This window comes from Haliotis asinina, chromosome 12, assembly GCF_037392515.1.
Source record: "Haliotis asinina isolate JCU_RB_2024 chromosome 12, JCU_Hal_asi_v2, whole genome shotgun sequence".
Classification (NCBI taxonomy): domain Eukaryota; kingdom Metazoa; phylum Mollusca; class Gastropoda; order Lepetellida; family Haliotidae; genus Haliotis; species Haliotis asinina.
The window spans coordinates 51,444,159-51,469,650 of NC_090291.1; the positions used below are offsets into that span (position 1 = coordinate 51,444,159).

The 25,492-nt window shown below is 38.7% G+C and overlaps 1 protein-coding gene and 1 long non-coding RNA gene across 2 annotated transcripts; one reads left to right on the top strand and one right to left on the bottom strand.

Annotated features, from left to right (window-relative positions):
- Positions 1-1,832: 1,832 nt before the first annotated feature.
- Positions 1,833-25,463, bottom strand: LOC137258079 (probable tubulin polyglutamylase TTLL9). The gene is made up of 14 exons (XM_067795632.1): positions 25,089-25,463; positions 19,043-19,086; positions 17,930-18,016; positions 13,644-13,755; positions 10,604-10,689; positions 10,249-10,282; positions 9,417-9,551; positions 8,599-8,733; positions 7,573-7,660; positions 6,986-7,107; positions 6,317-6,450; positions 5,179-5,292; positions 3,221-3,348; positions 1,833-2,726 (listed from the first exon to the last, which is right to left on the bottom strand). Exons 1-14 carry the CDS (start codon positions 25,317-25,319, stop codon positions 2,653-2,655), a joined length of 1,524 nt encoding a protein of 507 aa, XP_067651733.1. The 5' UTR covers positions 25,320-25,463; the 3' UTR covers positions 1,833-2,652.
- Positions 21,094-22,966, top strand: LOC137258699 (uncharacterized). The gene is made up of 2 exons (XR_010954637.1): positions 21,094-21,993; positions 22,693-22,966. It is a non-coding gene; the product is annotated as an uncharacterized lncRNA (long non-coding RNA).
- Positions 25,464-25,492: the final 29 nt, after the last annotated feature.

A 25,492-nucleotide genomic window follows, 5' to 3' on the forward strand; every position in this document is an offset into this window, starting at 1 on the left:
GGGGACCTTAATAGAAAAGGGTAAACCAGTTTCACCAACCTAACTTCTTTAGTGAGTGAGCAAACATATTACCTTATGTCAGCTTGAATTGGACGAAAGCCTGAAGTGATCAAGTTCTTAGTCACCTCTTCGTTGAAGAAATGATACTACAAAGTCAAGAGTGCATGAGTGTGTTGGGTTTTATGTCGTTTTTAGTAATATTCCAGTGAAGGACACCAGAAATGGCCTTCACACATTGTACCCATGTGGGGAATCAAACCTGGGCCTTCGGTGTGGCGAACAAATGCTTGAACCTCTAAGCTACCCCACCTCCTCACAAAATCAAGTTGTACACAATCAAAACATTCACTCTTTTTCATCCATTTGGAATTTGATGAATATTGAAAGGGTATATTATTATGCATGTTGAACATTCCCTAAATCAGTCTTATCTGACTGTATTTCGCTTTATCAGCAAGCACACTGCCCACTAGGCCATCAAGACTCTGAAACATCAACTATACACTGATTTAGGTGTATTAAGTGCAAAACATGACTCTCATTGGATCAGGGAATCACTCAAACTGTGGTTTTCTTCTTCTTCTTCTTGTTTTCTAGGATCATACAGCTTTCATACAAGTTTCAACAAACTGGCATTTAACTGAAACATATTGCATATTTGAATGGAACATAGATATGATATTGGTGAAGGAGATTAATATTATTAGATATGAGGTATATTTCAACATGTGCGCAAGCAACACATCATCATGGCTAAATGTTGTTTCATGCTTCCATCTACAATACTACAAGAATATAGCAGCTGCCACGTCTAAACTACTGGCTGGGCAGACTACTGGTCGAGCAATACTCCTCTTGGGAGGGCTACAATGACAGGTAGCTTCCTCCTGGTCCTTGCCTTTGTCAATGGGTTTGTCAACTTGGAACCTACTCTGACCAATAATCCGTAGAGGATCTGAACTCTCCAGTTTACTCCCCTGGCCTTTTACTGAATCACTGGCACAGTCACAAGTATTAAGTACTTGTCAATCTGATGATTTGCTTGCTCAGTAGGCATATTCACTTTGAATTTTCATTAAAATTGTACAGAGTTTCCCCAAACAGCATTGGATAAAAAAAGAGGTAACTCGCCAGTAATGTACCCTCTGAACTGTCACAGGTATCCAACTGATCCAGATTGTGTCGGGGGAGTCATACCTACCCACAATTAATAAAAAAGATCAAAGAGTCCAACAAGGTCTGTGAAACGTGTCATCAATCTGCCTTACAGCCAGCATTGCCAAGTTGCACTCTTGCCCATATTTGTCCTAACAGTCAATTAAAATGAAGACTGGCTGAATGGAAGTCATAGCCCAACAGCACAGTTTGTTGCTCATGCTATCAAACACTGGTTTGATACCACTACCACTACCATGATATTCATTCACTACTATTCATGTGTATTACTGAGTTCAGCATAAAACAATATATTCAGTCACCTCTATGAGATCACCAGTGTTCTGTGGCAAGACCGACATTCCCTGTGTCAGGAAAGAACATTTTTCCTATAAATAAATATAACCTACTATATATATATATATATATATATATATATATATATATATATATATATATATATATATATATATATATCACAGCAAACAAAATTATTATATATTGGGAAAACAAAATCACATGTGGCAGAACTGGCAAGTAAGAAGATCTCTAACCAACATCAACATCACAAAGACATTGCTTACGTCTGAAAGACTTTTAGTGTGGACACAAAGACTCACTCTTGAATATTCAGTCATGGTCACTCCAAAGTATCACCTAGTAAGTTTAATCAGTTCTTTTTTCTCTTGTTTTATTTTTCTAAACACCCGAGAGATTAAGGAGCAAATATTTTACCTATTTACTTTAATTTTTGTTCATTTTTCAATTAACCGATCCTGTTAGTAAAGAATGCAGAAACGACTACTCTGTTCTTATCATTAAATTTTGTTGAGGCAAAATTGCTGATGGAATATCACAAATTGTGAGCTGTGTGTCCTTCAGCCATGTCTAGACTTCTCATCAGCATTCCTATCCCTCCATTGCACCTGATTATCTGAACTGATTTTGTAGACAAGCAATGCTGACGGGCTTAATCAAATAAGAAGTTTGTCCTCATCCTGTCAAACACACTTGTCCTGAGACGATCACTCTTTCAAGTCTTATAAAGCACAATATCAGCATAAATGCAACACTATAGGGATGCTTAAATAACTACAACAAACATTATTATGCATCTGGAGTGTAAAAAGTTTATAAGTAATGTTCTAATTATGCATATGTATCGTTAACATACGTAACTTGAGCTGTGTAAAATGATTTCACGAGCTCAAAACCAAATCTTTATACTTCAATGGCACCAAACATGCACCATGTCCTTATACCATGTAAGCTGGTAAGACTGTCAGAGACAATCTGTCTTCTGGTACATCATCTTCACTGACTTGTACTTTGAAAGTCTTTTGCATCTGTTTTGATTTCTGCTATTAGGTATTTTGATGCCTGCTCTGCAATGAGGTTTTGACATCTCTTCTGTAAAATGGTTCTATTATGTGCTCTGATGTCTGCTCTTTGAAGTGGTTTGGCGTCTGCTCTGTTACGTAGTCTTGGCATCTGCTCTCACTGAGGTCTCTTTACCATCTGGGCTACCTTGAACATTTCCCTAAGTTGGGACTTCCGCTCATTTTGACAACCTGAAGACATACATACACTTGTAAATATACTAGGCATCACCAGAAAGTCACTGATAACTGCTGCCAAGACTGCTTCAGATATTTTGAAACCACAGAAACAAAATACAGTGGAAGCTGTCAGAACCGGCATCTGTCCAATCCGGCACGTTATCAACACCTTCAAAAAATCTCAGCACCCATCCATGGCTTGTACATTTACCATCAGCTCTACAATCCAGCACTTTGTCAAAACCAGATTATTTCTTCAGACCCAGCTTCCACTGTATTGGTAAATATTATAGGATCAACACAAATACTGAACATAGTGCACAACATATAGAAATGGGCAGGTCATTACAACCTGTCGACCCATGTGATTCACGTTTAACTTTGATTACCAAATGTCTATCAGCAAGCATCCAAAGTTAATATTCTCATTTGTATCCACAAATACTGAAAAATCAGTTTAGAGGAATTGATTCTATTTTCTAACAAAATAGTGTGATTTATTTTACCAAGGAAGGAGTTTGCATTGTAGACGCTAGTGCCTCCATTGCAGTCCATGTTGCCTTCATCCGCTGCAACGGGTCCGTCATCCCAGAGCAGATCCCAGCCACCAATTCTCTTCTCTCTCCCTGTCAGTCTGAAGTCAAGCATTCACATCTTGCCACTTTAGAGGTTTACATGTTTAAAGGGCACAGGGCTGATGTTCATTACACAAACTTGCCAAACTTTGTTACCCCCTTGCAAGCAGCAAAGTGTGATTTCTTTGCAGTAAGAAGATAATTTTAGCTTTCATTTTCATAGCCCTAAAACAGTGTATATGGATAAATGTTGGTGTGTCAAACATAGGAAATATTCACAGGTGCAGTAGAGTCACAACATCACTGCATATGTCACACTGACAGAAAACCATAAGTACAACTCACAAGATTCAAACCTCCATTTCCGTTTTCTTGTCTTGTAGGAAATACCATATTTTAACGCAGACTTTAGTTTAGACTTTAAACAAGCCCAGGGGTTAGATAGATATATTCCTGCCATCACTCAAATGTTCTTTCAAAAAACTGTGTCCAAACAGTAGTACGATGTGTTTGGGTACTGAAATATAGGGGTCTACTATTTAGGCCATTAATACACAGCTGCCTTCAGTTCATGGACGTCCTCAGCTAAGTGTTGCCCAGTTCCACCTTAAGAGGACAAGGTTGAGTGTGACAAGAAAGAGTGAGTGAGTGAGTGAGTGAGTGAGTGAGTGAGTGAGTGAGTGAGTGAGTGAGTGAGTGAGTGAGTGAGTGAGTGAGTGAGTGAGTGAGTGAGTGAGTGAGTGAGAGAGATTTTACATTTCAGCTCTGTTCCAGCTATAATTGGCGGCACTCTGTAAACAATCAGGTCCGGACAGCATTCAAAATAATCACCGGTTCAGAAGCCAAGCACAGGCACTTATTGAATCTGGCTAGCAGTTTCAAATATTTGCTGCCCCTTGTGGCCCTCTGAAAATGATCTGTCAGTTTGATGTTTTGTAACTGGAATCTTTCCTATTATTGTTTTTTTTTTTCTTGTGAATCATCCATCTCGTGAGATAACATATAGTTTCATTGGTATTTCATGGCTTTGAACATATAGGAATGTCAACACCAGTCCTTAAAAAACTGGAACTTCTCCCAGCACCACAGGCTTGTTTCACTAACTGAATTTGTAGAAACAGTGTGAAACTGTTTACAGTGGGACGTCAACAAAAGTAACCTGCAGATTTCACTCAGGGCCTGCAGATATTTAAGATTGCAGACGACAGCACACCCTGATGGCCAACTGGCAAATTAAAGTATTGCAACCACTGAGTCTGGACCAGAAAATCCAGTTACCAACAGCATGAACATCGATTGAGCTCTTGTATTACATTGCCTTTGAACTTTTACCATCACTCTGATTTGTACTGCCATAGTGATACTTTGTATTAATTGTGAACTTAATTCATTTTTTACAACAATTATTAATAAAGGAAAACTAAGTTCTAATGAAAGTCAACAACTTTACTGCAATGAGTGCGACACTGTGTTGCAGGTACAAACACCGTTATCAAGCATGTGATGTCAAGCAAGTTGTCATCACTTGTTTAATAACGGTGTTAGTACCTACACCAAACCATCACTCTCTCTGCAGCAAAGTTGTTGACTGTCCATAGAACTTGGCTTTCCTTCATCCTTACAAGTTCTAAGATGCCTCTCAAAGAACTTATAAATTATATAACACTTCTTTGATGCTTGTTGGTTTCACAGACTAATTTCCAAATACATTCTTTGTTTCATCTTGGGAATCAATGTACAATAGACAATACAGAGAGCACTCAAAGTGTCCTCAGTGACCCCACAAAGTCCACAATGTCCAGCTTCACCCTGGAGAAGATACGCCACATTTAAAACCCGCCAACAGCGTACTGCAGACGTACAGAAGTAATAAACACACTGATTGTCACCTGTTCTCGAGATCCAGCACATTTAGGAGATCAGCGAGCAGGCCATACTTCAGGTCGTAATCGTCTTTCCCACTTGCTGTCAGTGATGGCGATGCATTGATCTCGATGAGCCAGCTAGTTCAAAGGAAATGTACTAAGTGATTACTTGCCAAGGAGAGGGTCAATTATAAGATTTAGTGGCAAGAAACAATAAGATCTGAGGAAATGTCCTGAAAAAGTTTAATATTCATGAAGCTACTGACAACGATGTTCAATCGTCAGGGTATCTGTAATCAGCTAAAAGAGAAATATTGCTGCCAGGCTGTGAAGCCGTGTGAAAGCAGAACTCTTAGTCTTCATTAAACAAGTTCAAAACCGTATATTTTAAGTTTTTGGTCCGTATACAGAGATGTTGCCAGCAATCAATTTTGTACCAAATGAGCCACATCGACAATGGTCATTCCCCTGAGGAATGGATTAAGTATTGCAACTGAGTGAGTTAAAATTAAAGTTCACGCTTGCATCATGGCAACCATTCAGATGGCCAGAATGCTTGAAGTTCAATCAGATTCATTACTTTTTATCTACAGGCTAAAAACTACCTGTTTTCACTGAGCATGTCATAGATTTAGAAACCAACCATTAGAAGCAAGTCAAATGGACTGAGTCTGCACTTAATTCTGAAAGAAGCAAAGTTTTCATAAGATATTCTTATTCAATCTATGGAGCAGATAGCTTTCAGTAAGCAATGAATATTCTCCTTGCATTTTCTTCAGTAGAGGGCAAAAGTTTCTCATTTACAAAATCATGATGTATCACATGTTTGCAGTTTAAATGGCACTTGCTGCTACTGTTTGTTAGCCATACATTACAGAAAAAGAAGCTTATGTTCACAAACCAATTTTAAATAGAAACTTTTCCTCAAAATATATCTGAAAAGATTTATCAAAATAAATTCTCTGTTTCTCGGCATTTGATAATCTTCAAATAATATGAGTCCATGGTATTGATCATTACTGACAGGATATATCATATCCTGGATTATTGAAGATGGAGCCAAGCAAACCTGTGATTGATAGCATGAACAATGACATTCACCAATGATGTAACAAAATCATCAAATTCTGACCACCAAGTCCAAAGGTTTGCATGTACTCACGGCTTGAGTTGGGAGTCCAAGAGCACATCGTAGCCGTACATCTCAAAGCAGTGTTTGTCATTGATCATGATCTTCTGAACACTCTGTAGACATTTGATGATCATGTTGTCAATGTTCTTGAACAGATTTTTCACCTGCATGGGGAAACAAAACAATTCAAATCAAATTTAAATAAAAAACAATAAAATTAATGTACATTTAAGGCATAAATAACTTACCACATCACTAATTTCAGGTCACAGAGAGAACAAAGTTTCATATAATCTACCATCTAAAAAAAATATGAGTATGGTATGAATAATTCTGAAACAGAGAATACAGTTTCCTGATTTTTTAAACTGAAATGTGCTTCTGCATTGTTTATCTTTGTTTTGAGGCTACATTCAGTAATATTCCAGCCACAGCCATGTTCTTGTCCAGGAGCTTATTAAACAATTGAGATTGAACCTGACAATCCAGTGATAATTATGCCAACTGATCATGGCAGGTATAAGGGAGATCACTCAGCACACTGTAGTGCAGTGCCTCACATTATGGATCATACATGCTGCTAGCAGCAGAAGAATGAAACCAAGGTGAACTAATTCAGACAAGTGGTGGCTTGAGGGTTACTTCTGAACTAATTCCATGTTATAGTGTACTTTTTGACAAAAGTAGTTTTGTACTTACGTCTTCAGCACCATGTTTTGCAGACAGGTATTTTCGAAGCTGTCGTGTGGACCATTTGCAGCCTCTTTCTGGATCATAATCTGGAGCTGTTTTCTGTACAGCTACATTGGTCAGATGTATATCTAGGTAGGTCAAGGTCATAGCGGCCGATACGAAAAATTACCCCTAGATATTCATCTCTGATTCACTATGTACATTACATAGACAAGAATCAGTTATACATATCTGTTGTACAGTTGTAGCTCTACGAACATCTTAAACCCATTCTTTACACATCAGTTACAATCAAAGTTAAGAATTCTTAAGGCTACAAATGTTTTGTAAATATCTAGTCCGGAGTCTTTAAGATAAATTCATGACTTGGAACATGCATACAGTGCTCATGAAATCTATGAGACAAAACCAGCCTTGTCAAAAATGTTGTTAAGGCAACAAGTGTTCCAGATTTGTTTGTGTTTGATTGCAAGACAACATGATCAATTGCTTGGACATTTAGTCACTGAGACCAGTCTTCGATTATTCCAGTTAATCGGACCACCACTAGTGTAAGCTGTTGAAAAGTTGTACTCAGAACTTGGGTTGGATACATGCATCTTCGATAGAGTCTAGGGAGAACCTGGTGTTGGAAAAGCGGGCAAACCCATCCCGGTACAGCCATACCTTTAACGGGTTGTACTGTAAACACAAACATTTGAATTAACCAACCTAACAAATCCAAAACAAGACAGTAAAGAAAACTTTATTCCAGTATGTATCTTAATACAATACGATTTTAGAAAGGTGAGTGTTTTACACTGCATTCAGCAATATTACAGCTGTGGTGGCAGTCTGTAGATAACTGAGTCTGGTTAGGAAAAGTCAGTGATCAACAACATAAGCATCACTCTATGCAACTGGGATACAATGACATGTGTCAGCCAAGACAGTGAGCCTGGCCGCTTGATCTCATCTGTCACCTTTTACAACAAAGATGAAGATCAGCTCTAACCCGGATCTTCAAGTGTCAAGAAAGGACAGACGATAAACGGAGATATTTCATTATCAAAAGATACCATAATGTGATTGGTTTTAAAACTAAATTCTTCTAGAGGGCTAAAAAGATTATGTTTAATGTCAATATGGTTTTTTTTAATTGTTGGTCATGAAGAGTTACAAAATTCAGGCAATCTGATTTGGATTAGATCTTAAGCTTTTGCTGTTAAAATTTGACAAATCCTTCACAGGAGGTGAACTAGCAACAAATTTGACCTCCTCTGTCCTCCTCTGTTCCTCCTCTGTGGGAATCTTTATTAAACAGAACACAACACAAATATACCTGAAATAGTATTTACTTTAGGGTAATGAGAACTCGGCTCAAAGATATGATAGGATATAAAACTGTGCTGCTTAATTATTCCGGTTTTGGAACTGTCCATGCATGTTCATTTCCTATAATACATAAAGATCAGCCCTGAATGATATCCTAATTCATGCCAAAAATTCAAAAGCCAAATATCTATCAAACTGGGGAAAAGCAAATCAGATAACAATTAGATTGTACATGTGGCGTACATGAGGATTAGCATCTATTATGACAGCACAAAGAGTACCTGCTGTATACTCTAGTTACTTACAGACAACACAAGAACATAGACACGTATGTCAAACTTGCGTCCACCTATCAGATAGGGGTCCTCAATATAGCGCTGTACAACATACAGCTCCGGACCCTCTCGTATATTCTGGTCCGACACTGGCTGGTACTGACCCTGTAAAGTACAAAAGAAAATCAAGGGATGGCAACTCAAACAATGGGCATATTTCTTCCATCATCTACATTAAAAGAATGAGAGTCCTGTGCTATACTTATTCGGAGAGTAAATCACAAGAGCATCCTGTGGGAGAAGAGTGATGCACTGGAGACATATTTATAGGACCAGATGAACAAAAATACCATACAGAAATGTGAGTGAAAGAAGGAGAGAATACAGGAAGGAGGAGAGAGGGAGGGGTGGTAAATTAATGAGTGAGGTTACTTTTACGCAGTGCTCTGCAATATTCCAGGGGTCTGTAAATATTGAATCAAGACCAGACAATCCAGTGATCGATGGCATGAGCACTGATAACTGATTTCGGATATGACGATGTGTCAACCAAGTGAGCAAACCCAACCACTCGATCCCATTAGTAGGAATTAGGAGTTAGTAAGTGACTATTAAATTCGAGTTTAACAACATTCCATTAATATCATGGTGGGGAAGACTCGCCTGACTACTCAATTCTTTTGGTCACCTCTTACGACAAGCATGTGTTACAGAAGAATAGTTCTAACCCAGATCTTTACAGCTGGTGGTTAGTTAGAGAATCTTTATGTCATACAGTCCTAGTGACAAACCATAGCTCAGTGGGTCATCCATTCCCTTCCAACATTTGATGGTCCCTATGTCCTTACCTTTCTCCAGTCCATGATGTCCTTGAGTTTACGGAACAGGAAAATGCCCTTCCCCTGAGATTTGGCTGCAGGCTTCATGATCCAAACCACACCTGGGCTCTTCTTGAACTCCTCCACAAAGATATGATACTCCGACTGCAGGCAACACCATGAATAATAACAATGATCATACAGATGAATATCTATAGCACCTAAAGTCTATCAGTAAGGTACCCAGTGACTCTGTAATACCGGTGATTCATTAGGCAATAATATAGTAATTATCACATTCTACCTATCTCACTATCCTGTCACAAAATGACCAGACGCTCATGTTCACAATCATACACCATGCTTCATTACTGTCTCACAACTTGCCTCACCACCCGATTTCAACACCAGTTAGGTCTCAAGGCAGACAGTTTTAACAGGTAAACACAACATGCTTCGCGGAAAATGAAGGCGTATGACTTTTCCCACGTGGTCAGACAATTTGCCATTGACCATATGTAAAACCATCAATTCTGTTGCACTTGAGTATGGGTCTTATTTGATTCAAGTATCATCTTATCGTTTTAAGAGCTCCAGATAGGACATTCGTACGTTGACTGATCAACACAATCTAATAGTTCACAGCGATAGATAGTTCCATATAGACAGCAACATTAAACAGTATGATTGTTAGTGCTGATTATTGACTTAAAGGTGTTGCATAAGGTCTCTAATTCTATTTGCACTGACTTTCTCACTTTCCTATGTTGGGAATATTTCCACAAGCAAACATGGCTGCTGGCCATGATAAACTCAAAAACATACCGACCATATTAAAAGTTACTTCAGTGAGAGTACTTACAGGCAGCTCGTATGTAGTTGGATAGAAGTCAAAGCTGAAAATGGAAATCGGTTGAAAATTTAAGTCAAATGACTTCTAGATTATAACTATAACCTATCTGTAGCTTAATAAATAAATCAGTCATACAGCCAGACATGGTTGTGTCCATGCAGAAGGGACCTAAATAGATACTTCGAGTTACTTGAGATAGACACAGCCACAAAGTAATATGACTAAGAGTGAGAGACTGAGTGAGTGAGTTTAGTTTCACGCTGCAGTCAGCAGTATTCCACCTAACTGGCGTCAGTCTGTAAATAATACAGCCTGGACCAATGACTAAGAAATTCGCCAAGACCATGATCATTTCAACACTTACCTTTGAGCTTCTAGCTTGCCATGTTCCCTTTCCACTTGTTTCCGAAGCCTCTTCAAATTCTTCACCATTAAATTCTTTCTGGTAAGCTAATGGACAAGAAATGTACATAAGACTACTAAACAATGGCTCTCTGGAGTCCCTGACCACGAGGCATCACACTAACAAATTTGGCATTGATTTACACAAAAAAATAGTCAAAGAAAGATCATTTTAATTGAAAATATGCTACTTAGAGTATTATATGTTATTTAATTAACTGTGTTATACATGATATGTTTATTCTCATTACAGATCTCCATCATTGTGGTCGATCATGAATAAACAGTCATCTATAAAAAGTATTGCCTCCTTATTTACTTCTATTACTCCGGACCAAACCACAGTTTGATATAAGCACAGTGTACTGTCACTGTAATGCCACTATAAGTTACCAGTGTTTGCAAGTTTGGAGATTTATCATGTGTTCGAGTTAAATATCAAACGAGAACAAAGTTTGAGTATACTATTTAACTCGGGCACATGATAAATTCCCACATTAAACTCAAACACATGGTAACAAATTTATCTCAGTGAGCACAGTCCCACTAAATGCTTCAAATGTGGACTGAAAGTATGAGACAATCAAAATGGTGGCCGATTGTGTCTGTATACCTTTTTCATTTGTGAATGTACAATGTTTTGGTTCATACCACTGCAATCAGCACAAAAAGTCCAGTCTAGTACGGTGCAACAGTTCTTGACAGATATAAAGCAATTATACAAATACTGCTAAATGTTAGCTGAAACGGCGTTTTCATACATGCATTTGAATGGTCATGTCACCTGATGCAGACATTCCACCTTAGAAACAGTGCACTCAAATGTTCAAAATCCACACTGTCAGTCATTGTCAAACTTTTGTACAGTACAGAACTCTCAAATAACTCATAACAATGTAAGCAAATGCTACTCTGTTAACATGAAACTTTCATCAACTTGGGGTTACTCGAGGTTAGGTCAGCATGACCTGTACCTGTCAAAGACGATACTTGCATTAAACTAAGCAATAAATTACTGTAGACGTGTCAATATTCTACAGGTAAACACATAGACACTGGTGTAGTAAATGTGGGGATTGTTTATGGGTTTATGGCTGCAGAAATGACATTTGTGATCTAGACATTACAGCATTTCTGTCGCTGAGCCCTCTCCCTTCCACTTGGAAGTGTCATGGTGGTCTGTGGGACCAGGCATAAGAAAGCGAGTTGTTTGGGGTCACTAGCATCAAGACAGGGCGAGTAGAAAATGGGAGAAGAGAAGGTTAATTTGTGATAGTTTATTGTGGATGGCTTGTCCCATATGTTCTTTCTCAGAATCGACCACCTTGCTGATAAACAAGGGAGAGACAATATGCATGCACCTGTTGTGGTCAGTGACGGCCTTCATATTGAGCTGCACCTTGACAATCCTGTGACCCCGACGACATGGATAAAGTGGTTTTTGTACACTGTGGATAGATGCTTGGTAATGGCATGGGTTTATGGAGAGTATTGACTCCAAAGGGAATGCTGCAAGACCAAATTGCATAGTTGTCTTGTGTTTGTTTACAAACAATGCAAACAAGGGGGATATCTCTTGACGATACCCTGTTACTAAGGATGCATGTGGTCCAGCTTAACTTAGAAAAATATACCTACTGCCCATTTTGACCAATGTGTAGCCAACATTGCTGCGCATGTCGAGATAAAGGTATTGTTAGCCTAGAATCCACCACTTGCCTCCACATCAAACAGCTATGTCTCGCTTCAATTTATTGTCCTCAAGTATTATCTCATGACAAAAATGGAAGAAATAAGAAAAACAAATTCAGCCATGACAATCAGAGGAATGTTGTAACAAAATTGGGACTATTGAAACTGACCATGCTGCTAACTGCAACTTGCCATTCATAAACTATATCAGCACTAGAAATAGACCTCACTGGATTCTAAAAACTCTTTTGACAAATTTAAGATCAACATCATTCTTAAAAGCATGATGAAACGATAAGCAGGTGGTGCTTTGGGGTCCTGTGCATAGAGCTCATGTCACAAATCAGTTTAGGTATAGCAACCACAGGCATATCCTCGATATCTCCAGGGTATACGTGCCGATAAGTCTCCACTACACACTGGATGTATCTACGCCCAAGCCCAATAAATGTATTACCTCCCCTGGTTGGCTTTTCATCCAATCAAGGGTATACGCTGGGAAGTTGAGAGAACCCATCACAACTCACTTTCGCTTTTTAAATTATCTAACCAATAAAAAACTGGCAACACAAATCATGCAGATGTTCTGAAGAGAAGGAGTTCTTGCATGAATTTTTTTATCAATTTATCTATCGATGTGTCTGTATGATTTACCCCAAGTCTGAGTCGCACTGCGAACAAACCTTCTCAGCTGCGACTGCTACTGTTGTTGACATTGGGAATTTCAGTTGTAACGGCGGTTTAGCTGATTGGCTACTGTGAGAATGCGGAGACAGCAAAGGGAGGTAATAAAATTTTCGGACTGAGCAGTAGATGCATCCAGGGTATAGGAACGTACACCCTGGAGATATCAAGGATGCCTTAGGCACAGCCGGAGAGTCCTTGGATGGGTGACCATGTTTGACAGCTTAACTCCTGACAGTTTCTAATACTTCAGTCCTGCCTCACAACAAAACACATGCAATACACCTGGTCTCACCTTAAGCAAGTGAGTTTGATCAAACTTGCCTGTGTTCACCCAGCAGAAAATGGGTACCTGGTGGGATGAGTGACTATCTGCTTCACAGGCAGAATGGGCAATGATAATAATAATGAAATTGTAACATTTTGAGCATGCCCCTCTGTGGAGCAGAATTCAGCGTATTACATGTGCCCTATGTATTATTGATCAATTCAGGCGAAAACATGGCTAACAGTTTATTGTTAGTTCATGAGATTTTATGTTATCTGCAGTCATTAATAACTCTTCAATACTCATGCACTTTAACATTTGTAAGACATAATGCATGCATGCTCGTTCTCTGACTCACCTCGTAGTGATTTCGGAAGTGAAGGATCCTCTGATGCTCGTGAAGAAACGTGGTGTCATAGTTCTGATGTAGCCATTCGCGATCACACCAATAGAAGTCCCAGTCGCCCTCCCTGTAGTATAGGTATTGTACAGTACAAGTATTCATGATCACATCAATACAAGTCCCAGTCGCCCCCCTACAGTACAAGTATTGTACAGTACAAATATTCATGATCACACCAACACAAGTCCCAGTCGCCCCCCTACAGTACAAGTATTGTTCAGTACAAATATTCATGATCACACCAACACAAGTCCCAGTCACCCCCCCTACAGTACAAGTATTGTACAGTACAAGAAATGATCATCACACAAATACAAGTCCCATTCATCCTTCCTGTGGTATAAGTATTGTATGAGGATTGTACAGTACAATAATGCATGATCACACAAATACACTTAGTCCCAGTCACCCTTCCCGTGGTGTAAGTAAGGATGCAATTGATCACACATATACAGGTCCTAGTCACCCTTCCTGTGGTATAAGTATTGTATAAGTATTGTACAGTGCAAGCATGCATGATCACACCAATACAGGTCCCAGTCTTCCTTCCTGTGGTATAAGCCTTGTATAAGTATTGTACAGTGCAAGCATGCATGATCACACCAATACAGGTCCCAGTCACCCTTCCTGTGGTATAAGTATTGTATAAGTATTGTACAGTACAAGCATGCATGATCACACCAATACAGGTCCCAGTCTTCCTTCCTGTGGTATAAGCCTTGTATAAGTATTGTACAGTGCAAGCATGCATGATCACACCAATATAGGTCCCAGTCTTCCTTCCTGTGGTATAAGTATTGTATAAGTATTGTACAGTGCAAGCATGCATGATCACACCAATACAGGTCCCAGTCTTCCTTCCTCTGGTATAAGTATTGTATAAGTATTGTACAGTGCAAGCATGCATGATCACACCAATATAGGTCCCAGTCTTCCTTCCTGTGGTATAAGTATTGTATAAGTATTGTACAGTGCAAGCATGCATGATCACACCAATACAGGTCCCAGTCTTCCTTCCTGTGGTATAAGTATTGTATAAGTATTGTACAGTGCAAGCATGCATGATCACACCAATATAGGTCCCAGTCTTCCTTCCTGTGGTATAAGTATTGTATAAGTATTGTACAGTGCAAGCATGCATGATCACACCAATACAGGTCCCAGTCTTCCTTCCTGTGGTATAAGTATTGTATAAGTATTGTACAGTGCAAGCATGCATGATCACACCAATATAGGTCCCAGTCTTCCTTCCCGTGGTATAAGTATTGTATAAGTATTGTACAGTGCAAGCATGCATGATCACACCAATACAGGTCCCAGTCTTCCTTCCTGTGGTATAAGTATTGTATAAGTACTGTACAGTGCAAGCATGCATGATCACACCAATACAGGTCCCAGTCTTCCTTCCTGTGGTATAAGTATTGTATAAGTATTGTACAGTGCAGGCATGCATGATCACACCAATACAGGTCCCAGTCTTCCTTCCTGTGGTATAAGCATTGTATAAGTATAGTACAGTGCAAGTATGCATGATCACACCAATATAGGTCCCAGTCTTCCTTCCTGCGGTATAAGCCTTGTATAAGTATTGTACAGTGCAAGCATGCATGATCACACCAATACAGGTCCCAGTCTTCCTTCCTGCGGTATAAGCCTTGTATAAGTATTGTACAGTGCAAGCATGCATGATCACACCAATACAGGTCCCAGTCTTCCTTCCTGTGGTATAAGCCTTGTATAAGTATTGTACAGTGCAAGCATGCATGATCACACAAATACACTTAGTCCCAGTCACCCTTCCCGTGGTGTAAGTAAGGATGCAATTGATCACACCAATACAGGTCCTAGTCACCCTTCCTGTGGTATAAGCCTTGTATAAGTATTGTACAGTGCAAGCATGCATGATCACACCAATACAGGTCCCAGTCTTCCTTCCTGTGGTATAAGTATTGTATAAGTATTGTACAGTGCAAGCATGCATGATCACACCAATACAGGTCCCAGTCTTCCTTCCTGTGGTATAAGCCTTGTATAAGTATTGTACAGTGCAAGCATGCATGATCACACCAATATAGGTCCCAGTCACCCTTCCTGTGGTATAAGCCTTGTATAAGTATTGTACAGTGCAAGCATGCATGATCACACCAATACAGGTCCCAGTCATCCTTCCTGTGGTATAAGCCTTGTATAAGTATTGTACAGTGCAAGCATGCATGATCACACCAATACAGGTCCCAGTCTTCCTTCCTGTGGTATAAGTATTGTATAAGTATTGTACAGTGCAAGCATGCATGATCACACCAATACAGGTCCCAGTCTTCCTTCCTGTGGTATAAGCCTTGTATAAGTATTGTACAGTGCAAGCATGCATGATCACACCAATACAGGTCCCAGTCTTCCTTCCTGTGGTATAAGTATTGTATAAGTATTGTACAGTGCAAGCATGCATGATCACACCAATACAGGTCCCAGTCTTCCTTCCTGCGGTATAAGCCTTGTATAAGTATTGTACAGTGCAAGCATGCATGATCACACCAATACAGGTCCCAGTCTTCCTTCCTGTGGTATAAGCCTTGTATAAGTATTGTACAGTGCAAGCATGCATGATCACACCAATATAGGTCCCAGTCTTCCTTCCTGCGGTATAAGCCTTGTATAAGTATTGTACAGTGCAAGCATGCATGATCACACCAATACAGGTCCCAGTCTTCCTTCCTGTGGTATAAGCCTTGTATAAGTATTGTACAGTACAAGCATGCATGATCACACCAATACAGGTCCCAGTCATCCTTCCTGTGGTATAAGCCTTGTATAAGTATTGTACAGTGCAAGCATGCATGATCACACCAATACAGGTCCCAGTCTTCCTTCCTGTGGTATAAGTATTGTATAAGTATTGTACAGTACAAGCATGCATGATCACACCAATACAGGTCCCAGCCATCCTTCCTGTGGTATAAGTATTGTATAAGTATTCTACAGTACAAGCATGCATGATCACACCAATACAGGTCCCAGTCATCCTTCCTGTGGTATAAGTATTGTATAAGTATTGTACAGTGCAAGCATGCATGATCACACCAATACAGGTCCCAGTCACCCTTCCTGTGGTATAAGTATTGTATAAGTATTGTACAGTACAAGCATGCATGATCACACCAATACAGGTCCCAGTCTTCCTTCCTGTGGTATAAGCCTTGTATAAGTATTGTACAGTACAAGCATGCATGATCACACCAATACAGGTCCCAGTCTTCCTTCCTGTGGTATAAGTATTGTATAAGTATTGTACAGTGCAAGCATGCATGATCACACCAATACAGGTCCCAGTCTTCCTTCCTGTGGTATAAGTATTGTATAAGTATTGTACAGTACAAGCATGCATGATCACACCAATACAGGTCCCTGTCTTCCTTCCTGTGGTATAAGCCTTGTATAAGTATTGTACAGTACAAGCATGCATGATCACACCAATATAGGTCCCAGTCACCCTTCCTGTGGTATAAGTATTGTATAAGTATTGAACAGTACAAGTATGCATGAACACACCAATACAGGTCCAAGTCACCCTTCCCGTGCAGTATTGGATAGTACACTCGTCAGGTAATCATGATCACACCAGTAGAATCATGACAGTCGCCCTTCCTATTAGTATTCGTACAGGAAAGCACTTTCTCCTTTGCTGCACTGTTAATGCATGGGACTCTACCAAAAGCAATGTCATTTTTACTTCACTATGAGTGTAATCCCAGATCTAACAGGTCACATTTGTGCACTTTCTGAACGGCTTTGTTTATTCATAAACAAATGTGACATATATTGATAATTGATTGTATGATACTATATTCTCAAAGTCTGTAAATAACTCCACAAGAAACTGTAATCACTTGGTTCGAACTGAGAAGGGCATTACAAATTACACATTATTCAACCAGTTCTCAATATTTTAGTGAAAACGAGAAGGTTCGAACTGAGAAGGGCATTACAAATTACACATTATTCAACCGGTTCTCAATATTTTAGTGAAAACGAGAAGGTTCGAACTGAGAAGGGCATTACAAATTACACATTATTCAACCGGTTCTCAATATTTTAGTGAAAACGTTTACCTTACAATATGAACATTATTTAGGGACATGCAAGACAGGGTGCAATTGGAGGTGGATTCTGCAAAATAGGATACAGACCAACGATTAACCTAAAAGTCATTTGTAGGTGAATAGGACAGAATAAATACACACCCGACAACCTCCTGCCACCCTGGTCGATCCCGCAATACCTCGCTGATAGTGTTCTGCAAGGAGCATCTGTAGCGGATTTCTCGATCACTGAAACAGTAACACTTACGTAATATGACCAATTTACATTGAACTGGGTTGTGCTGTATGACAAGCTATTGTGTTGAACTGGGTTGTGCTGTATGACAACGCATTGTATTTCACTGGGTTGTGAGGTATGACAACTTATTCTATTGCATTGGGTTGTGTGGTATGACAACTTATTCTATTGCATTGGGTTGTGTGGTATAACATATTGTATTGAACTGGATTGTGCAGTAAGACAACCTCTTGTATTGCACTGGGTTGTGCTTTATGACAACCCATTATATTGAACTGGGTTGTATCGTATGACAACTTATTGTATTGCGCTGGGTTTTGTCAACTTATTTTGCAGTGGTTTGTGAATTATAACAGCTTATAAATGTATTCAACTGGGTTATGTTGTATAACATTTTATTATGTTGCTCTGGTTTGTGTTGTATAAGAACCTATTCTATTGAACTGAGTGTTGCTGTATGACAAATTATGTTGCTCTGGGTTGTACAGTATGACGGCTTATTGTATTGAACTGGGTTGTCCTCTATGACAACTTACTATATTGCACTGGATTGTGCAGTATGACAACTTATTGTATTACACTGGGTGGTGCTGTATGACAACCTATTGTATTGCACTATGTTGTCCTGTATGACATCATCTTGTATTGTACTAGGTTGTTCTGTATGATAACCTATTGTACTGCACTAGCTTGTGCTGTATGAAAACCAATTGCATTGCACTGAGTTGTGCTGTATCACAACCTATTCTACTGCACTGGGCTGTGCTGTATGACAACCTATTCTATTGCACTGGGTTGTTCTGCATGACAACGTATTGCATTGCACTACACAGTGTGTGACTAGATCCTGTGACTATGTACTAGTCTGAATAGTTCATTACTAGTCCAATGACAGTATTGATTTTCCATTAGGTTCAAAGCCTGATGTCTCAAGGGACATAAATGAATAATGAAGTTTCAAATGACAGACTATATCATACTGAATCTGATTTCGCTACTAATTAAATTACACTTACGTTATGACAGCCCTTGGTCTAGGATATCTGCTCTGACCTGTGACCTGTGGAATGGATACAAACATATATACATTGTTCATTGTACAATTCAAGTAGTGATAACTAGTGCAAGTACTGGTGATGTGTAGAAACAAGATGTGTTGAAAACTAAAGTGTCTGTCATAGCAAAACTCAGCTTGCCGTGTATACCTATCGATTCACCACTGCACTGTTTTCCCTTTAAAACAATTTCTGTGAAAACAAATTATAATGACCCTGCATAAAACTCATAATGCAAGGAACCTTTCATAATTTACGGCTAAGGGGTGATGATTTTTATGGAGTAAAAACCGAATGAGACACCACTCACACACACCCTTTAAACCCTCCCACTGGCAATTGATTATGAATGTTCCCTATAAGTGATATCTGTCACCAAGAAAACGTGATTTTGTCCTGTTCATATCTATGGCTGAAAAACAAACACAAAACAAGTTTAGATCATTATTCATTTCTGTGTATGCATGAAATATATAAGAATATGAAGATACAGTGCTTAAGTGTATTCCAGATCACTGCCACAAACATTAACACCTAGAAACTGCATGCCTCAATGGATTTCTACACACAGTGTCATTTTTAAGATGGGATAGTGTTCTTCAAAATCAAGTTTGTTTCACTTGATCTGTACCAGAAGGTTACTTTAACACCCTGTAACAAGGATACTGTCATCATGGTCATATGTTGTCAGGTCAGGAAAGGATAATTCACCAATCTCAAATAACACCGGAATCAACTTGCTAAATGGTAACGATCCATTGCATGGAGAATCATTTCACCAGTAAAAAGCATAAAAAACCCTTTTTCCATCTGCCATATGTTTAAAGAAATGAGCAATTTGTGAGACCACATGGTTACATCAGTTCTGGATGATCAGAATATAGGGAGTAGTCACTATTTTGATAATATGACAGATATATGATGACACATTCACATAAACAGGTAAAACAATGACTCTTTATTAGCAAATAGTAGTATTAATGGGAGATAACAATTAGGTCTAATGTTCCTTATCAGCTGTAATTATTATTGTTAGCACAACACATGTGTATCCAAGTCACTTTCAGTTTGTAGTGTGTAGTTTAACACGTCTCATAATAACTGAATAGAGAGTTAATTTTTCTGAAAATGAATGCGTTACTTTGTATTGATAGCTGTAATTTACAAGTTAAAGTCTCATGTCAATGACACGTCAGTATATTAAAATTGTACATTAGATTCACAACAGATCATCATATAGTGTCTTTCAACAAATTCATCAGCCACAACAACACAGCCCTGAAGTAAAATACAACTTCTGAACATGAATGAATTTTGATACAGAAGTGATTAGCACTCTAAACCACACATGTTTAAATCCCAAGTGAACATTTTCAGCTCACGTTTGTACCTGGAATCCTGATATTGGAATCTGTATGTGTTGTAACATGAACCATGTGTTAAAACTATCTACCTAGAAGACGTTCTAAGAATTGCTATTTTGTTATTTGTAATCGGGACATTATTAAAAAGATTTTTCACACCACTGTTGAATTAAACATGTGTTACTGTAAGACACAGCCCCTCGTTGGACCAAATGTGCGTTAATAAACTACCTCATTTTGTCAAGGCATTTGGAATATCCAGAATCGCAACTGCCGTAATGCCGCAGTGTTCCTTTGGTCAGTTTTCTGCCATCATCGGGCCGACGTCGGCTGATGGTCGACACCGTCGGCTAATATCGGCATCGTTGAACAGCGCTGAGCCGGCAGCGGGCCACTGCTGTTCAACGATGCTGATACATATAAATTCAGGAAAATATTCCCAATAGTGACAATCTGAAAATTTTAGTGTTCATTTGAAATCCAGAGTCTGTAAGTCATAGGTAACAGTTACCTGACGCTAAAAATTGAAGAAAAAAAAATTTAATCTGACGCTAAACTAAAACCTTCTCTTTGAGCACGTGACAGTCACATGACATATTCTGTCGTCTGCTTGTTTACACTGACAATTTCCGGTAGCATGGGGAAGAATAGTGAATTGTCAAAGGTCGTCTAAGATTTAATCGTAGCGAAGTTCCAACAGCACAAAAATACAGTGAAATAGCTAGTGATCCTTGTCTACCCAGGAATACGATTTCGAGAACGTGGAAGCACAGAAAATCGGCGTAGAAATGGACATCGCCGATCGCTTACCGAGACACTCGCCGACTTTTAAAGTTAGTGAAAAGCAGTCGCATTTCTCCATTATCAGAAATTACCTCAGCATTTAACCATAATAGGGTAAGAATTGTCTCCAAGCGTACAATTCAAAGGAAATTATTCGAATATGATTATCACAGACGTATCGTTCGAAAGAACATCAGGATTAGTGAAGTGAATGTGAAAAACCGTCTCACTTGGGCCAGAGGAAAAGTTCGATGGCGAGTTAATGAAGAGCGTCATATTCAGTGATGAATGTAAAATAGTTATTGGAGAAAATAACCGTGTGTATGTGTGGAGAAGACCAGGTGAAGGACACTAACTGTTGTGGAAGGTAACATAAATACTCAGAAATACACTGATAGTCTTGACTCACACTCACAGTTATGGCCCGTTATTGTCCGCCATTTCCCGAATGGAAATCATATATTTCAAATTGACAATGCTTCTGTGCACAGACCCCTATCGTACCAGAATGTAAACAAAGAAATGACAGCAATGGCATGTTGTGGCCAGCACAGTCTCCAGATGCCAATATCATAGAAAATTGTTGGATACTACTGAAAAATCGATTGGGACAACGTATTGTTTACGTCCCGTGTGACTTGGAGCAAGAAATCGACATGTGTGGGAAAATATATCTGTGAACTATATCAGAAACCTACATTTGTCTATTCCTTCGTCGTCTGAGGAAAATATTTGCTGCGAAGGGATACATCACTAAATATTGAGGTAAGTACTAAAGTAATTTACTTTTATGCGAGTTTGAATTTGACGCTACTGTGCGTTTCGCCAGTGACGTCAGCCATGTTTGTTCCTAAATATAGGGCACACTGCTGTATGATGGGTTCATACTTTGGTGTGCATTACAACAATGTGTATATTTCTAATGCTGACATCTGATGTAATGAAGCTTTTGAATGGTAGTCTAAAAGATAAGTCTTTAGTCGCCGGTTCGATTCCGGTAAAGGCAAAAACATCAGGATTCCTTACTGCATGGATGTATATTTAGTGAGTTCATATTCCTATTAATATAAATGTTGTGTATTCTCTAACAATACAATATAAGTAATAAGTATATTATCATGAAATGTTGTGTCAGTATGCAGAGAGTTAGGAAGGTCAGTGATCTGAACGCGTGATGGTAGAAATAAGTAATTCATGTTCACAATTGTTGTAAATGACCATAGATGATTTGTGTATTTTTATAAAAATGTTCATAAGACTACTAAAATTTCATGCAGCTGAAAATGATGAAGAAGGGAAAATGTAAGAAAAGAGCAAAATTGAGTATTCAGCATTCAGTGCAAGCATCAAAAAATACTTTTTTCATGAACTAGATGTTGAATAACACTGAATTCCAAGATGTTATTGTTAATTGAATGTTACAATAATAGTGATAATGAATAACTATGTGTGTTTATTTCACAGAAGCTGTCCGATAAAAATCACCTCTTCACCTACCACAACTGCCTCCATAAACTGTGAAGAAAAGGGATGATGGGATAACCTTGTGGTTCATGTGTTTGCTCCTTAAGCTGAAGACATTGGTTCGATTACCTTCATGGTTACTGTGTGAAGCTCACTTATGGTGTGCCGTGTTATTGCCGGAGTATTACTAAAGGTGTCCGAAAAATGAACAAATTCGATCTGAAGAACATCATGTTCATATTTTGTAAAGTAAAATTTTGAAACCTGAATTTGATATGTTGGTTTTTCACTTTTGCAATGCCGAGGGAAGACATGTTATGATCAAGCAAAATTGCTTGACAGTTGATACAAATTACCTACATTACATATGCCATATTTAGTTGTTCTATATGGAAAACATCTATCTTTTCGATATACATACATTGATAGGACTGCAGCAACATGTTATAACAAGGAAAGCTTGCTCACAATATTGTCCATAAAGCCTCCGATTGTATTTAACAACAATGCAAACAATTATGCATCTATAACAGTCTTTTGCACATTCCATCCAACTATTTAGAAAGAAACTGTTTCTTTGAAGTTGAAAACTGAAAGCAAACGTCTGCAGTAAAATATCATACATATAAACAACACCCATCCTTTAGTCTTGAACCGTTGAACACTTTGTGTTCTGATCACAGCTTCATGTAGGGCTCCAGATAAATATACATAAATATTTATATATAAAGTGCAGTGTTCACGAATAGTGTCTGACCCTCTGACAAATCTGGCAGAAGTTATCAACTTGCTGGCCCCAGTGTCTGACTGAATATATCACAATAACTTTGTCTGAAGTTGTTATTTGTGGCATGTGACACTTGTTCAGTGTCTATAAATTTATGTTTATAATGTTTGTCATTATATAATGTTAATAATTTGAATGCCAATTTTGAGAAATGTTAAATCTTAAATGTTTGTTTAACTTTATTCTGTGGGTCCTGTGAATTTTCAGTGGGTCAGACAGACATCTGAAACTTTCAGGACCGAACTGTTACTTTGAAACACCATTCGTAAACACTGAAAGTGTTGAATGGAATTTAATGGAATATCTAAGTATCTATAATATTGTCTTTTGTATCTGCTACCTTTTCCAAATGACTTCCTACATAGCATAATTTTTGTCTGTACATATGCCAATATGTCCCTTAACCTGAGTCCGGTTTCAGTGATGAACAGGCTAAATACAACTTTGGAGTTTCATTTCAATGTGCTAAATACAAGCAAATATTCATTTTCATCATCACTGTGAAACGTCTTTATTAGACGTTTTCAGTGGGCAATGAACATAAGTCATTTGTGATACGTTTTGAGTGAGAGTTACGAGTATGTAATGTATTTTGGGAGTTTGTGAAACCATGATCTATGTTCACTGAAATCAAAATTTGTTTCCTGGAATTTTAACACATTGTTAACACAATCGGTCATTTGTGTCTTAACCATAACATTAATGCCAGCAGCACCCAACATGATACATTATAATGTAAAGTTGTAGCTGGCAACCTTAAAAAGGGGTAAAATTAGCATGAATATACAACAGAGTAACCTGTGACAATTTTATGTGCCTGTAATGGATTTAACAATGTAGTTTTTAACAATTATTCTTGTCATCCACCCGTGTTGTGACTGCCTCATTCAGAGCTGAAAGAAATCCTTGAATACCAGCTACTGGTAAAGTGATGCCTGCAGACATCAAGAACACTTATAAGTGGTTCACCACCACGAAGAAGTGCAGTGAGCAAAAATATAATTAATACAGTAGGTAATGGGTTGGAAAAAAGAATGCCGGCGTTGAGCCGATGCAGGGCCGATAAAGAATGCCGACGTTGGGCCGATGCAGGGCCGAAGTTGGGCCAATGAAGTATGACGACGTTGGACCAACGTCGATCCGATGAGCAAAACTTCATCGGTTCGATGCAGTTGGCCGATGTCGGGCCGATGATGTACACGACATCGGTCCGATGTCGGTCCGATGCTGGCTTGCTACCAGCAATGCATCATTTCTTATTTAGGTATGAGTAATGTGAAACAATTTACTAAGACAGCAATTGCCCTCAGGTGCTTGAGCAATCTTTTCATGTAGACGCATTCTGTTGTTTCTTTAATATATGCATGATTAGTGATTAGGAACTGCCGAACGCATAGTACATGTGCATGCAGACATACATGTAATGGAACAGCTAGGGCATAATTTAGGAACCAGGATGTAAAAATTATTTACCAGACTCAGGAACTCAGGTAAACCATTCCAGGGTTATTTGCATAATTTCAATTCTTAAAACAACACCTGATTTCTTTCATAACCATGGAATATTTTTAATATTATTTTTTTAAATATTATTTCAAAAACCATTTACCTTTGAAGTTCCTGGTTTGGAATTCATTGTATTATCCCAAGTTGAACTGACACACAATTTTGTGCAATCAAACAGAGGATGTTTCAGAGTGGCGTCATGATGCACCCATCTCTTGCTGTCAATGAGCAGGCAGATTCTGATGTTGAGGAATGTGATATGACTTTTCAGTTGTTCTATTAAACTCCTAGCCCAACTCGTTTCCTGCACTTGGTCTGATATGACTGATGACATTCATGTATTTAGCGGCCACAAAGCATTCCGTTAAGTAAAAGCTAGTTCATCGTTTGCTACGTCATTACAGTTTTCCGTGTAGCTGCTAAACCGTCCTGTGCAAACACGACAGTTTCTCGTTGCCACATGCTTGCATTTGTTTATGCCGGCAAATGGTCGAGACATTTTACGAC

What these genes read in the sequence shown, in the direction of transcription:
- LOC137258079 (XM_067795632.1), bottom strand. Translation starts at nt 25,319, where the DNA reads ATGTCATCAGTCATATCAGACCAAGTGCAGGAAACGAGTTGGGCTAGG. An exon ending in AGACCAAGGGCTGTCATAAC is followed by an intron (nt 18,017 to 19,042) that starts GTAAGTGTAATT and finishes TTACTGTTTCAG; the next exon opens with TGATCGAGAAATCCGCTACA. An exon ending in CAATGCAAACTCCTTCCTTG is followed by an intron (nt 2,727 to 3,220) that starts GTAAAATAAATC and finishes GTATGTCTTCAG; the next exon opens with GTTGTCAAAATGAGCGGAAG.